At 47.9% G+C, this 17,170-nt stretch overlaps 1 protein-coding gene across 1 annotated transcript in view; it reads right to left on the reverse strand.

The window, feature by feature from the left end:
• The window catches only part of ttn.2 (titin, tandem duplicate 2), a 219,891-nt gene that overhangs the window by 27,245 nt on the left and 175,476 nt on the right, over positions 1-17,170 (reverse strand). The window contains exon 213 of the mRNA XM_059342393.1: positions 64-17,157. Coding sequence (XP_059198376.1) covers positions 64-17,157 — 17,094 coding nt within the window. The remainder of the gene's footprint in view (positions 1-63; positions 17,158-17,170) is intronic.

The following is a 17,170-nucleotide window of genomic DNA, read 5'->3' on the forward strand; positions in this document are numbered from 1 at the left end:
TTTAATAATCAGGTATTGCATAAAAATAGAATTATGTAATATAACTGAAATAGAAATAAATACCTGAGATCTTAGCTCCCTCTTTGGTCTCAGCAGAAACACCAACACCATACTCATTCTCGCCTGTCACTCTGAAGTAGTAGACTTCTCCCTCCTGCAAGTCTGTCACCTTGTATGTAAGTCTGTGGCATGTGTCAGTCAGCTTAGTCCAGCCTTTCTTGCTGGCCTCACGGATATCAATAAGGTAGTTCTTGACTGGTCCTCCTCCTTCGTTCTCAGGTGTGTCCCAGGTTACAGTAGCAGAGGTCTTGGTCACGTCCTTGAAACCTACGTTGGTAGGAGGTCCAGGGGAATCCAAAACTCTGACATTTAGTGTCAAGGAAGAGGTTCCGGCTACGTTGGACAAGGTGATAGTGTATTTGCCGGAGTCGCTGCGAGTTGCTTTTTCCAAGGTGATGGAGGTGAAGGTGTCTGTGGTGTCAATGACAGCACGAACTCTAAGGTCAACATCGGGCTTAGACCATGTAACACTGGGGATGGGTTTGCCTCTGTAGGGTACTGTCATGGTGAATGAGCTTCCATCCTTCACAATAAGAGTCTTCCTCATGTCATTGCTGATGTCAAAGAGTGGCTCCTCCTCTCTTTCCTTGGCAACCTGTCTATCTGACTCAGGACTGTGCTCACTGACTCCAATCTTGTTGATAGAGCAGACAACATATACATATTCATGCCCAGGTGTCAATCCCACAACAGTAAACTCTGTGTTCTTAGTATTCTGGACTCCAACCATCCATTCATCATCTGAACTAATCCTGTATTTAACTCTGTAACCAGTCACAGGTGCTCCACCATCAAACAGTGGTTTATTCCATGAAAGGGTGGCTGTGGTCTTCGTTGAGTCGATGAGCTTAGGCTTAGCAGGAGGTGAAGGCAGGAACTGTGGATCTTCTGCCTTGGTGAGTGGGCAAGGCGTGCTGGGAGCACTAAGGCCAGCAGAATTCTCTGCAAACACTCTGTACTCATACTCACAGCCCTCGCGGAGGTTGGAGGCTTTGACCCTGAGGTCATAAACAGGTTTCTTGTTGACACGGCACCAGCGAAGGCCAGTCTTCTCTCGCTTTTCAATGACATAGCCAGCGATACTGCTGCCACCATCAGAAACTGGTCTTTCCCAACAGATTGTCATTGCCTCAGCACTAACTGCGGTGACCTGAATATGAGTAGGAGCTGCAGGCACAGTGAATGGATCCATGGCCTTTGTTGGCTCGCTCTCCAGAGCCTCACCATCCCCGTATTTATTGACTCCCCTGACTCTGAAGATGTACTCATTTCCTCTGAGTAGCTTTGTCACTTTACAGGTGGTTGCCTTCATGTCACCATAGACAAGTGTCCAGGCAAGGCGACTGGTCTCGCGTTTCTCGACAATGTAGTGCATGATTTCAGCGCCACCATTCTCCTGAGGAGGACCCCAAGTTATGGTGCATTTCTCTGCGGTTAGGCCAGACACTGCCAATGGTCCTGAGGAAGGTCCAGGTCTGTCCAGAACTTTACAGTTGATAGCTACAGACCTCGTCCCTGCTACATTATGCAAGGACAGGACATATTGGCCAGAGTCCCTCCTGATAGCATCCTTAACAATCAGTGTGGTTGCAAAGTTGGTGGAGGTGATTTCACATCTGGCCTTGGCCTGAATCTCCTTTCCATCCTTCAACCATGAAACCACTGGGAGTGGACGGCCTGTGATTTCAGCATCAATCTGGATGATCTCTCCAGCCTTAATGACAACCAGCTGTCTTAGCTTGTCTTCAAGAATAATAGTGGGAGGGTCTACATCATCCTTGACAGTGACAGGACCGGTGCTCTCTGAAGGAGCACTTAACAGCTCTGCAGAATTCTTAGCAATGACATGGAAGTCATATTGGACATCTTCTGTGAGGCCTGTGACATCATAGTAGGTGTCTTGTAGGTTGGTGAAGTTGCATTTCAACCAACGACCACTGGGAAGTTCTTTACGTTCAACAATGTAGCCAGTTATCTTTATTCCACCATCATACTCCGGCTTCTCCCAATAGAGAGAAACTGAGTTCCTAGTAATGTTGGTGACTCTCAGGTTACGTGGAGATTCACATGGATCCCTGGCTGCCACAGGTTCACTGGCCTTAGTGCATGGGCCAATTCCAGCAATATTCTCAGCATAGACTCTGAACTGATACATCAGGGCTTCTTCTATGCCTGTCATCTTGAACTGGTTCTCAGTCAGCAGACCTCTGTTGACCTTGGTCCACAGTAGGCTGCTGTGTTCTTTGCATTCAATGTGATAACCAATCACAGGGCTGCCACCATCACTGCCAGGCCTGCCCCATACCACAAGCATGCCATATTTGGTAGCTTGGGAAACATGGACATTGGTAGGAGGACCAGGAGGCTCGAAGGGATACTGAGCAACAACCGGTGAAGAGTCAATTGCAGAACTCTTGCCATAACGGTTCTCAGCTGCTATACGGAACTGATACTCTGTTCCCTGATTGAGACGAGTCACCTTGATTGATGTTCTGGCTACTGTGGCTGAGACAATCTGCCATGAGGTTGTGGTAGTATCTCTCTTCTCCACAACATAGTTGTTAATTTGGCATCCACCATCATAGGTTGGAGGATCCCAAGACAGAGAGATGAAATCAGCACTCACCTCGTCCATCTTAATGTTGCTGGGTGGGCCAGGTTTGTCCAGGATTATAACAGAGATTAAAGCTGTCTTGGTGCCGACTGAGTTAGTCAAGGTTATCTCATACTTTCCTACATCGTCCTTGGTTGCATCCTTGATAACAATCTTAGATGAGGTCTTTGAAGTGAGAACATTGACCCTGGTTGTTTGCTTAAGGGCACTGCCGTCCTTTTTCCAGGACACCTCAGGTTCAGGTCTTCCTTGGAAGGGCACATCAATCTTCAGATCATCTCCTGCTTTCACACTGTATGTGTCGTACACCAGCTTGATTATGGGCTGCATCGTGATGTCCTTCACGACAACAGGGGCAGCCAGAGGCTTGGCATCACTCTTGCCCTTATCGTTAACAGCAGTCACCCTGAAGGAGTATTCCTCTCCAGTTATGAGTCCACCAATGGTAGCTTCCAGTGCTTTGGCTTCACTGCATACGGTCCATTTATCATCTCCCTTTGACTGCATCTCCACAATAAAGCTTGTAATTTTGCTGCCTCCATCATGATCCGGTTTCTCCCAGGAAATAGTGGCAGTATGACGAGTTACATCAACCAGGGTAACCTTACCAGGAGGCAATGGAGCCTCAGCCACCTTGACTTGATCTGTGGAGGTAGGCAGACCCACTCCCAGCTCATTCACAGCCAAAACACGGAAATAGAAACGGCCTCCCTCCAGCAGGTCAGAAATGAGGTACGAATTCCTCACACAGTTGGTGCAAACACTAGTGAAAGCCATTCTCTTCTGCTCTCTCTGCTCCACAATATAGTGTGATATCTTAACCCCACCATCAATGAGAGGAGGCTCCCAGGAAAGAGAAACGGAATTTCTTTTCACATCCTTAACCACCAGGTTGGTAGGAGCACTGGGTGAGTCCAGAACTCTGACATTGATGAAGGCTGATTTAGATCCACTGAGGTTCTCAAGAGTCAGTACATATTTACCAGTGTCAAATCTATCGACATTCTCAATCACCAGCATTGTGTAAGAGCTTGTGACTTCAATCTGTGCACGCTCATTCAAAGGTCCATCAGCCTTTGACCATTTGACCTCAGGCTCAGGCTTTCCTCTGATTGTCACAAACAGGCGCAGGGTGGCACTGGCACGAACATTGACCATCTTCCTCAGGTCAGCGTCTAATTCAATTTCAGGAGCCTCTAGCTTCTCTGCAGCGATCACAGAACCAGGTAGGTCCACGTGGTCTCCTACTCCCTCACAGTTAAAGGCAGAGATGCGGAAGTTGTACTCTGCATTCTCTTTCAGCTGCTTCACAGTGTAGTGAGTGGCCTGAACACCAGTGTGAGGTGTGCAAGTGATCCATTCATCATCTGCCGCCTCTTTCGCTTCAACTATATATCCACTAATCTGTGCTCCACCATCATAGATAGGTCTGGTCCATGTCAGAGAAACTGTGGTACTCGAATGGCCGGTGACCTTAGGGTTACTTGGAGGTCCTGGTGGATAAATGGCATCACAGGCCTTGATGTATTCAGATGGTTCACTGGGCTTTCCCACACCAGCAGCATTTTCAGCTGAGACCCTGAATTCATAAGAGTGGCCCTCTGTGAGGCCAGCACATCTGAATCTCAGGTCAGTAAGCCTTTTCTTGTTGCACTTGGTCCATCTGATGCCATCTTTATCGCGTTTTTCCAGGACATATCCTTCAATCTCAGCACCTCCATTATTCTCAGGTCTCTCCCATGTCATCACTATGGAGTCCCTAGTGATAGCACTAGGTTCAGGTGTGGAGGGGGCACTGGGAGTGCTGAAGGGGTTACGAGCAATAACAGGCTCAGACTCCAAAGGCTCACCAACACCATATTTGTTCACAGCAGTGACTCTGAAGATGTATTCATTGCCAGGCAGCAGTTTGGTGATTTTGTAGCTGATGGCCTGGATCTTGGGTTCAACCATGGTCCATGACAAACGACTGGTCTCTCTCTTCTCAATGATGTAGTGAGAGATGCCAGCTCCACCATCATGTGACGGGTGGTTCCAGTGCAGGTAACATTTCTCGGCTCTGACCCCTTTGACTTCTAGCGGGCCATCTGGAGGACCAGGTCTATCCAGAACTTTGACATTAACTGGAATCATCTTGACTCCACCCACATTGACAAGTTTAAGGACAAAGTGGCCACCATCCACTCTGATGCAGTCCTTGACTGTCAGGATGGTACGTGTGATTGTGGTCGAGACCTCCATTCTTGGTGTGGCACTGTCAATCTCTTTTCCATCCTTTAACCAAACAACTTCGGGCAGAGGCTTGCCAGTGTAGTCAGCATCAATGACGAATGTCTCACCAGCACTAACAACAGTCAGATCCTTGAATTTAGAATCCAGGGTGGCCTCTGGAGCCTCAATTTCATCTTTGGCAGTAATCTCTCCTGTGCCCTGAGAAGGTCTACTAGAAATGCCTGCAGCGTTCCTGGCAATGACTCTAAACTCATAAACACAGTCCTCAGTCAGGCCAGTGATTGTGAACTGGGTACCAATAATGTTGGTGAAGGTGGCCTTCATCCAGCGGGTATCTGGGTGCTTCTTCCTCTCGATCAGATAGCCAGTGATTGCACTGCCTCCATCATACTGAGGCCTGGTCCACTGAAGCGTCACGTGATTTCTGGTGATATCAATGGCGTGGGGAGTACCTGGTGGATCACATGGGTCCCTAGCTACTGTGCTCTCAGAGACTTTGCTAGCTGGGCTGAGTCCAGCAATGTTCTCAGCATAAACTCTAAATTCATACTCAATACCTTCCTCCAGCTCTGTAGTCTTGAAACGTGTTTCTGGAATAAGAAGCTTGTTGAGTTTAGTCCAAAGGAGGCTGTTCTTCTCCTTTCTCTCGAGGTGATAGCCTAGGATGGGGCTGCCTCCATTATTGGTGGGAGTTTTCCACTCAACAACCATGTTATCCTTGGTTGCAGCAGAAACAACTGGTGTTCCTGGGGCAGCAGGCTCACTAAATGGATACTGAGCAATAACAGTGGGAGAGACAATGGAAGAACTCTTTCCATATCTATTCTCAGCAGACACTCTGAACTGATACTCAACCCCAGTCTTCAAGTTGGTGACTTTAATTGTTGACCTTGCAATAGTAGCAGAAACAATATGCCATGCTGTCGTGGTTGTGTCTCTCTTCTCTACAATGTAGTTGTTGATCTGACAGCCCCCAGTATACGTTGGTGGCTCCCAAGAGAGAACGGCATAATTAGAGCTCACCTCCTCAATCTTCACAGGGCCTGTGGGTGGGCCAGGCTTCTCGAGAATAATGACGGTAATCTCCTCCGTAGTTGAACCGACACTGCTGGTGGCTGTGATGGTGTATTTACCAGAGTCTTCCCTGTTTGCATCCTTAATGCACAGCTTTGTAAGGGATGATGTGCCAGATACATTTAGTCTGGTTGTCTCTTTAAGGGCCTGTCCATCCTTCTTCCATTCAACAGTGGGAACAGGGCGTCCAAGCACTGGAATTTCGATCTTCAGATCTTCCCCTTGCTGTAAACTGTAAGTGTTAAATGTCATCTTGAATCCAGGCATGAAAGTTACATCTTTAGCAGTGACTGGTGATGCCAGAGCCCGGGAGTCACTTCTGCCTTTGTCATTGAAAGCTGACACTCTAAATAGGTACTCATGGCCCGCACTTAGGCCTGTGACAGTGCCTTCACAAGTTTTGGTTGTGGTGGCTACTACCCATTCCTCTGAATCCACAGGCTGCATTTCAACGTAATAACCCATGATCCTGCTGCCTCCATCATGGACTGGCTTCTCCCAGGAGAGAGAGGCAGAGGTTTTGGTAACTTCAGTCAAAGTGACCTTACCCACTGGCAGAGGAGGCTCAGAGGCCTTAACTGCATCTTCTGTCTCAGCTGCCAGTCCCACACCAAACTCGTTCTCTGCTAAGACTCTGAAATAGTAGATAGTTCCCTCTGTGAGGCCAGTGATACGGTAGCTTGTCTTTGTGCACTTGTTGTCCACATTAGAGTAAACATTCCTGGCAGACTCGCGCTTCTCAACCAGGTAATTAGTGATTCTTGCACCACCATCAATAAGAGGAGGCTCCCAGGTCAGAGTGACACTTTCCCTCTTGATGTCTTTTACTGTTAGATTCACAGGGGCCCCAGGAGTGTCCAGAACTTTAACAGAGACGAAGGCTGATTTGGTGCCAGCTGTATTTTCCAAGTTGAGGATGTATTTTCCAGCATCATATCTGTCACAAATATCAATGGAGAGCTGTGTGTATTCTTCACCAGTGTCTATCTGAGCTTTAATGGGCAATACTCCATCCTCTTTGGCCCAGCTGATCTCAGGAGTGGGACGGCCCTTGAATGGAATGCCGATTCTCATTGAGCCTCCTGCACGGACAACTATTCCCTTCCTGAGCTCTGAATCCAGAATCACCTCTGGAGGATCAATCTTATCCATAGGTTTTACAACTCCCTCGATCTCGGTGGGCTCACCAACACCCAGCTTATTGATGGCACATATGCGCACCTTGTATTCCTGGTGCTCTATCAACTTGGTGATGGTAAACTTGGTAGCATTAACTCCAGAGGGTGGGGTGCAAATGCTCCACTCCTCCTCATCAGCCTTAGTAATTTCCACAGCATATCCTTGAATCTCACAACCTCCATCATAGATAGGTCTATGCCATGCCAGACTGATGGAGTCTTTAGCTGTGTCGACCACATGGGCATTGGAGGGAGAGCCTGGTTCAAAGGTTGGGTCACATGCTTTGAGGTAGGGTGTGGCTGAGCTTGGCTGACCCACTCCAGCTACATTCTCAGCAGATACCCTGAATTCATATTCATGGTCTTCAGTCAGTCCTGTCACTCTGAAACGCAAGTCTGTCACTCTACGTTTGTTGCACTTGGTCCACCTCACTCCAGCTCTGTCTCTCTTCTCGACGATGTAACCACTAATCTCACTGCCTCCGGTGGCTTCAGGGCGATTCCAGCAGACAGTCATGGAGTCCCTGGTAATGTTAGTTATCTCAAGCTCTTGAGGTGCGCCAGGGGGAACAAATGGATTTCTCATGATAACTGGTGCTGATTCAAGAGGCTCGCCATCACCATATTTGTTGACAGCCAGGACTCTGAAGATGTACTCATTGCCCTTCAACAGTTTGGTAACCTTGAGCATGGTTGCTCCACAGTCACTGGAGACCACAGTCCATGCCAAGCGGCTGGTTTCTCTCTTCTGAATGACGTAGTGAGAAATGCTAGCTCCTCCATCATGCCTGGGGGGCAGCCATGACAGTGAGCACTTCTCCTCAGTGACATTACTGACAGTAAGAGGTCCCTCTGAGGGGCCTGGTCTGTCCAGGACCTTCACACTGAAGGGGACAGTCTTCGTTCCAGCTACATTAGTTAGAACCAGTGTGTACTGTCCACCATCCACTCGTATGGCATCCTTCACAACCAGCAAAGCCTTAAAATCTGTGTTTTTGATCTCAGCTCTTGCTGAGTTTTCAACTTCAACATTTCCCTTGAACCACTGAGCTGTAGGGATGGGCTTTCCTTCCACACTGGCCTCCAGATTGAAAGTCTCCCCAGCATTGATAACAATGGTCTGGTTGTACATAGGATCTGTCTCACACTTTGGTGGGTCAACTTCATCCTTGGCTGTGATGGATCCAGTGCTCTCAGAGGGCTTGCTGATAGCACCAGCTGCATTCCTTGCAATTACTCTGAAATCATATTTACTGTCTTCTGTCAGGCCAGTAACTGTAAATTCAAGTTCTATGACATTTGCAAAGCTGGCTTTCATCCACTTTCCTTCCGGAAGATTACGTTTCTCCACTACATAGCCAGTAATTTTGCTTCCTCCATCATACTCTGGAGGGGTCCACCTCAGCATCACTGAGTGCCTAGTCACAACCACAGCCGTGGGGCGGCCAGGAGGATAACATGGATCACGGGCTACATAAACCTCAGAGACCTTGCTGCATTTTCCAATGCCAACAATATTCTCAGCATAGACTCTATACTCATACTCAATGCCTTCCTCAAGAGGAGTAGATTTGAACCTGCAGTCTTGGATGAGCATTTTGTTTATTTTGGTCCAGAGGATACTGTTCTTCTCCTTTCTTTCCAAATGGTAGCCCAAGATGGCACTGCCTCCATCAGATGGGGGTTTGTGCCACTCAACCACCATATAGTCTTTAGAATACAAAGACACAAATGGTGTTCCTGGTGGGCCAGGCTCTTGGAATGGATATTGTGCCAAAACAGGTTCTGAATCGATTGCATAACTCTTTCCATATCTATTCTCAGCATATATTCTGAACTGGTATTCACTGCCGGTCTTCAGATTGCTCACTTTCAGTGTGGTTCTGGCCACAGTGGCAGATATAACCACCCAGTTGGTTGTGGTTGTGTCTCTTTTTTCCACAACATAGTTCGAGATTGGGCAGCCACCTGTATATGATGGAGGTTCCCAGTTAAGAGTCATACTCTCAGCACTTATATCCTCCACTTTAACAGGGCCTGTTGGTGGGCCTGGTTTGTCCAGGGTAATCACCTCAATAGTTGCATCCTTGGAACCCAGAGCACTGGCGACATTGATGCCGTACATGCCTCCATCCTCTTTGGTAGCATCCTTTATGGTTAGTGTGGTCTGACGTGCAGCGTCAGTGACATTGAGTCTGGTGGTCTGCTTAAGGGCTGCTCCATCCTTGGTCCAAGTAATAGTTGGCTTTGGATGACCAGCAACTGGCACCTCTATCTTGAGGTCATACCCAACCTGGACATGGTAGGTGCTCATTTGGGGTCTAACAGCAGGCTCAATCACAAGGTCCTTAGTTACAACTGATTGAACCAGTTGTCTAGGGTCGCTTTTGCCCTTGTCATTTACAGCAACAACTCTGAATTGGTATTCCTCTCCCTTGAGTAGGTTTGTCACTACAGTCTCCAGTGCCTTTACACTAGTACACACAGACCATGCCTCACTGTCCTTAATTGCCAATTCGATTTCATAGTAACTGATCCTACTGCCGCCGTCATGTTCAGGCTTCTCCCAGGACAGCGTTACAGTGCTGCTGGTGACGTCAACAACACTGACTTTACCAGGTGGCTGGGGCTTCTCAGATACCTTAATTGGATTAAACGTTTTAGCAGGGAGACCCACACCATATTCGTTCTCAGCTAGGACTCTGAAGAAGAAGATTCCACCCTCTGGAAGGGGCTCAACTTTCCATGACATCTTGTTGCATGTGGTGATAGGAGAATACACTTTCCTAGTGCTCTCACGCTTCTCAACAAGATAATGCTTAATCTTGGAACCACCATCTAGAAGGGGAGGCTCCCATGTCAAAGTTACAGAATTCTTGGTAATCTCTTTCACCAGGAAGTTAACTGGTGCACTAGGTGAGTCAAGGACTCTGACACTGATGAAGACTGACTTCACTCCACTGGCATTCTCTGCAGTCAGGGTGTACTTTCCACTGTCAAATCTGTCAACATTCTCAATGACAAGTGAAGCATAGCTGCCTGTCGTGTCAATCATGGCAGTCTCCTTAATCTCACCCTCAGCCTTGCCCCATTTCACCTCAGGAGCTGGACGACCTCTCACAGGAACATACAGCCTCAGAGTGCTTGCTGCTCTAATGTTGATCATCTTTCTCATATCAGTATCCAGGTCAAGATCAGGAGCTTCAAGCTTCTCTTCCAGAAGAATTTTTCCTGGGAAATCAGCATGCTCTCCAACACCAACTTTGTTGATGGCACACACTCTGAATTGGTATTCATGCTTCTCCAGAAGCCTTTTTACTGTAAACTTGGTGTCTGTAATTCCAGTTGGTGGAGTGCACATGACCCACTCATCACATGCTACATCGCAGGCCTCAATTATGTAAGCCTTGATCTCACAACCACCATCATAGATGGGTTTGCCCCATGTCAGGGAAACAGTAGACCTAGATGTATCCACCACCTTGGGGTTGTTTGGTGGGCCTGCTTTGAAGATAGGATCCAATGCTTTATAGTACACTGTTGGTGCACTAGGTGTGCCGACACCTGCAGAATTTTCAGCTGCAACTCTGAATTCATAGCTGTGGTTTTCTATGAGCCCTGTCACTCTGAAGCGCAGTTCACTCACTGTGCGCTTGTTGCATCTGGTCCATCTCACGCCGTCCTTGTCACGTTTCTCAACAACGTATCCCTGAATAGGACTGCCACCGTCATTAGTTGGTCTTTCCCAGGTCACCACCATGGAGTCTTTGGTAATTGTGGCGACCTCTACCTCTGTTGGTGGGCTGGGAGTGACAAATGGATTTTTGGCAATCATTGGCTCAGATTCCAAAGGCTCACCAACTCCATATTTGTTGACTGGAATCACTCTGAAGATGTACTCATTACCAGGAAGAAGTTTTGTGATCTTCAAGTTCAGTGTCTGAACTTTTGGGTCAACCACAGTCCAAACAAGTCGGCTGGTTTCCCGCCTCTCAACAATGTAATGGGAAACATCACTACCTCCATCTTGCAAGGGAGATTTCCAGGCAATGGAGCATTTCTCACTCGTGACCCCATATATAGAGATTGGGCCTTCTGGTGGACCTGGTCTGTCCAGGACCTTGACATTTATGTTAACAGATTTCTCTCCTCCAACATTTTTTATCAGCAAAGTGTACTGACCTCCATCAACACGGATAGCTTCTTTAACAACTATACAAGCTGTAAAGTCTGTGTTCTTGAATTCTAGGCGTGCTGCCTCTGAGATTTCTTTGCCCTCCTTCATCCAGTGTACTGTGGGCACAGGCTTACCAGAGATAGCACCTTCAAGCTTGAATGTCTCTCCAGCATTTACCACCACAGCTTGGGAGTATTTAGCTTCTAAGTCAATCTGGGGTGGATCCACCTCGTCCTTGGCAGTGATGGCTCCAGTAGAATCAGAGGGCTGACTAAAGACACCTGCTGCATTCCTGGCAATGACACGGAACTCATAAACCTGATCTTCAGTAAGTCCTGTGACAACAAATTCTGTCTCAAGGACATTAGCGAAACTGGCCTTCATCCAGCGGCCAGCTCCCTTCTTCTTCTCAACCACATAGCCTGTAATCTTGATGCCTGCATCATACTCAGGTTTGGTCCATCTGAGTGTCACTTGGTGTCTGGTCACAATGACAGCCTCTGGTTTTCCTGGTCTGTCACAAGGATCTCTGGCCACTTGCATTTCACTCAGTTTGCTGGCTTTGCTGCAGCCAACAATGTTCTCAGCATAAACTCTGAACTCATATTCAATACCTTCCTCAAGGCCAACAACCTTAAATCTAGGCTCTGGGATTAGTTGTTTGTTCTGTTTCACCCACAATATGCTGTTTCTCTCTTTGAGCTCCAAGTGGTAGCCCAGAATTTTGCTTCCACCGTCACTGCTGGGTTTCTCCCATACAACCACCATGGTCTCTTTGGTGGCTGACTGGACCACCACAGAACGTGGCGAGCCAGGCACTTCAAATGGATATTGAGCAACAATGGTTTCAGAGACCAGAACTGAGGACTTGCCATATCTATTCTCTGCAGCAATTCTAAACTGGTACTCAACTCCAGTCTTAAGACGGGCTGCCTTAATCGTGGTTCTGGCCACAGTAGCTGAAACAATCTGCCAGTTAGTGCTAGATGTATCTCTCTTCTCAACAATGTAGTTGTTGATGGTGCAACCACCGTCATACTCTGGTTGATTCCACGTCAGGACCACACTGTCTGCAGTGACGTCATCCAGCTTAATTGGGCCGATTGGAGGACCAGGCTTATCTAGAACAACAACACTAATGTCTGTTGATGCCTCTCCAACTGTGTTGGACAGTTTGACAGTGTATGTTCCCACATCATCTCTGCATGAGTCCTTAATAACCAAAAGCAGGTTTTTGTCTGTGGCTTCAGCATTAACTCTTGTTGTCTCCTTTAGAACAATGCCATCTTTGAGCCAAGTTGCTGTTGCCTTGGGACAAGCAACGTATGGTACATCAATTTTCAGATCATCTCCTGCGAGCACACTGTATGTGCTGAAAATCAGTTTGAAAGTTGGTGGGATGACAAGGTCTTTAGCCACCACAGGCTGACTGAGAGGGCGTGGGTCACTAACTCCTTTTTCATTGGCGGCTGAGATACGGAACATGTACTCCTCTCCCTGTGTAAGACCAGTTACGATAGCCTCATTGGTTTTAACCACCATGACCTGGGTCCACTTTTCACTGCCTTTACCCTGCATCTCAACAATGTAGCCTGTGATCCTGCTGCCACCATCATGGTCAGGCTTTTCCCAAGTTAGTGTGACACTAGAGCTGGTAACTTCACCAAGGGACACTTTGCCTGGTGGCAGAGGCTTCTCTGACACTTTAATTGGTTCAGCTGTCTCAACTGGGAGGCCAATGCCAAATTCATTCTCTGCCAGGATTCTAAAGGAGTACAGCTTTCCTTCTTCCAGGCCTCCAATTTTCCAACTAGACTTATGGCAGCTAGCGCAGACTGTTGAGTAGGCCTTTCTGGTTGAATCACGTTTCTCCACAATATAGCTGCGGACTCTGGAGCCACCATCAATGAGAGGTGCATCCCAAACAAGTGAAACTGAATCTTTAGTGATCTCCTTCACAATCAGATTCTGAGGTGCTCCAGGGGTATCTAGCACCCTGACATTAACAAAGGCTGTTTTGCTTCCTGAGGAGTTTTCTACAGTCACCAAGTATTTACCTGCATCAAATCTGTCAACATTGTCAACCTGCAGAGTGGTGAATGATGAGGTGATTTCAATGTTAGCTCGGTCCAGAGATTCTCCATGCTCTCTTGCCCATTTAACTTCAGGTACTGGTCTTCCATGAATAGGAACAAAAAGTCTGAGTGTGCTACAAGCTCTGATGCAGACCACCTTACGAAGCTCTGCTCCGAGTTCAATTTCTGGAGGAAGCAGTCTGTCTTCAGCTTTGGGCTTTCCAGGAACAGCAGCAGGCTCTCCCACTCCCTCACAATTAGTTGCACAGATGTTGATTTTGTACTCTTGGTTTTCCTTCAAGTTTGTGATGGTAAAGGAAGTGGCTGTCCATCCCTTCTTGGGAGTGTGTATTGTCCATTCATCCTCCTCAGGCAGGCAGGTCTCCACAACATAACCAGTGATTTCAGAACCACCATCGTAGACAGGCTTGTTCCAGGCGAGGGTAATGGAGGACTTGGTTGTGTCAAGCACTCTGGGGTTTCCTGGAGGTCCAGGCTGGAAGATGGTGTCTACAGCTTTGTAGAATGGACTGGAAGGACTAGGCTGACTCAGACCAGCATTGTTCTCAGCAAGAACTCTGAATTCATACTCATGTCCTGGTGTGAGGCCAGAGGCTTTGAATCGCAGATCAGTTACAGTCCTCTTGTTGCACTTCACCCAGCGCAGACCAGTTTTATCTCTCTTCTCAATAATGTAAGTGTTAATTCTGCTTCCTCCATCGTGTTCAGGGCGCTCCCAGCAGACGACCATGGAGTCTCTGGTAATGATAGTGACTTCAGGCTGCGTTGGTGGGTCACTGGGGACATAGGGATTGGCACAGATGATAGGTTCAGACTCCCGGGGTTCACCCACACCATACTTGTTAACAGCCATAACTCTGAAGACGTATTCATTGCCCTTCAGAAGCTTGGTGACCTTGAACCTGTTTGCCTGAAGGTCTGTGGCCACATTTGTCCATGCCAACCTACTGGTCTCTCGCCTCTGAATGATGAAGTACTCAATCTTAGCACCGCCATCGTGCGTTGGATGCACCCAGTTAAGGACACATTTTTCAGCAGCGACATCACTAATAGTGAGAGAGTCTGGTGGTCCAGGCCTGTCGAGCACCTTGACGTTGAAAGTGAACTTGGCAAAGCCACCTGGATTACTGGCAGTCAGAACAAAAGCACCTCCGTCCCTCCTCAGGGAATCTTTGTTCAGCAGAGTTGTGTGGAAGTCAGTTGACTTTATCTCCAGCTTGGCTGTGTCCTCAAGCTCCTTTCCTTCCTTGGTCCATACCAGAGATGGGAGTGGCCTGCCAGTCACATTAGCTTCCAGCTTGAACACCTCTCCTGCCATGACAATAACATTGCTGCTATATGATGAATCGATATCAAGCCTGGGCTCTTCAAGGTCATCTCTGCATGTGATGGCCTCTGATGACTGGGACGGAGCACTAACACCACCAGCTGAGTTTCTAGCAAACACACGGAATTCATAAGTTGCATCTTCAATTAGCCCACTGACCGTGTAAATGGTTTCTAGGATGTTGTTAAAGTTGGCTTTGAGCCAGCGTCCATTGGGCATCTCTCTCCTCTCTACTGTGTATCCAGTTATGGAAAATCCACCGTCTCCCTCTGGTTTGGTCCAGGAGACTGTCACTTCATGTCTGGTGATATTCAGTGCCACAGGCCTGCCCGGTGGATCGATCGGGTCCAAAGCACACATTGGCTCTGAGGGTTTGCTCGGTCTGCTGAGACCGGCCATGTTTTCGGCAGTAACACGGTGTTCGTATGCAATTCCATCAACAAGGCCTGTCGATTTATAGATATTTCCAACAACAAGAGCTTTGCTAATCCTCTGCCACAGAATGCTGTTTTTCTCTTTTCTGTCCACGTGATAGCCAAGGATGGCACTGCCTCCATCGGAAGACGGCTCATTCCAGCTCAGAGTCATAGCATCCTTGTTGAAAGATGTGACCACAGGAATGCCCGGCTGGCCTGGCACATCAAATGGATAGGCAGCCACCACTGGTTCAGAGATAATGCATGGTCCAATGCCATATCTGTTCTGAGCCTTGACACGGAACTGATATTGGGTTCCCGTGGTGAGTCGGGCTGCTTTGAATGTGGTACGGATCACTGTAGCTGCTAGCTCCATCCAGGAAGTACCAGTAGTCTCACGCATCTCAACAATATAGTTGTTGATGGGTACACCTCCGTCATGCTCTGGTGCCTCCCAGGACATGAGAACATAATCACATGACACCTCGTCCAACTTGATGGGACCAGTGGGAGGACCTGGAATGTCATGGACCAGGACTGTGATGGTCTCAGTCACTGTACCCAGCATGTTCTTTCCGGTCATGGAATACTCGCCTGCATCTTTCCTCTTGATCTCACCAATGTTGAGGATTGTTGATGTTGGTGTAGTTTCAATGTTGATTCTCTGTGTCTCCCTGAGGGCTGTGTCTCCCTTCTTCCAGGAAACCACAGGTCTGGGTTTGCCAAGCACTGGAATCTCCACCTTGACGCGGTCTCCTGCCCTTGCTATGACAGTCTTCTGGTAGACTCCACGCAGGTCAAAGGAAGGAGCAGAGGTCTGTTCTTTGATAATAGCAGGCCTGCTCTCACGTGGGTCGCTCCTGCCTGATGCATTGACGGCCATTATGCGGAAGGTGTATTCTGCGCCTTCAATCAGATCTGTGACAGTGTAGTCCAGAGCCTTTATTGTGACCACATGGATCCATTGGTCTGTGTCCTTCTTCTGGGCCTCAATCACATATCCAGTGATCAAGCTGCCGCCATCGTGCAGGGGCTTGGTCCATGTCAGGCTGGCAGTTTCATTTGACACATCTGTAACATACAAGTTCTCTGGTGCAGAGGGGGCCTGGGAAACTCTGATTGGCTCAGGGGATTCAGCGGGCTCACCTACACCCAGGTCATTCTCAGCAGATATACGGAAGTAGTAGTAAGCTCCTTCCTCTAGGTCTGTAAACTTATAGGAACACTTCTGCCATGTAGTGCTCAGCACTGTATAGGCCTTCTTGGTGGCTGCTCTCCTTTCAATAATATAGTTGTGAATCTTAGAACCGCCATCGATTATGGGGATTTCCCACTGCATAGTGATGCTGCTTTTGGTGATCTCTCTAGGCTTGAGATTGACGGGTGGTCCTGGTGTGTCCAAAACCTTTACATTAACAAAGCCAGTCTTCTTTCCAGCAACGTTCTCGAGACACAGATTGTACTTTCCAGCATCATATCTGGTGCAGTCAGGGATAACCAGCAGAGTGTACGATTCCGTTGTGTCAATATGTGCACGTGTTTTTAAGTTTGTATCATCCTTGCTCCAGGTTACTTCAGGAACAGGGCGCCCCCTGATAGGAACAAACATACGAATTGATGCACGGCACCGAACAACCAGGGTTTTCCTGAGTTCAGCATCAAGCTCATAGTCTGGCAACGCCTCCTGGTCCACAAGTTCAGTCACTTTCTCAACCTCTGCAGGCTCGCCAACTCCCTCTGAGTTCACTGCAATGACTCTAAAGTGGTATTTGCCTCCTTTCTGAAGTTTACCGATAACATATTCAGTAACTTTGATTGGAAACTGTGTCTCCACTTCCCAGTCATCATGGCCCTCCTTTTTGTACTCAACAATATATCCATCTACATCAAGACCACCGTCATAGTGGGGTTTACCCCAGGCGAAGCAAGCTGTGGTTTTTGTGGTGTCTGTAATTCTGGCGTTGGATGGAGGACCAGGTGGATCTAATAAACAAGA

This window comes from Centropristis striata, chromosome 10, assembly GCF_030273125.1.
Source record: "Centropristis striata isolate RG_2023a ecotype Rhode Island chromosome 10, C.striata_1.0, whole genome shotgun sequence".
NCBI classification, from domain to species: Eukaryota; Metazoa; Chordata; class Actinopteri; order Perciformes; family Serranidae; genus Centropristis; species Centropristis striata.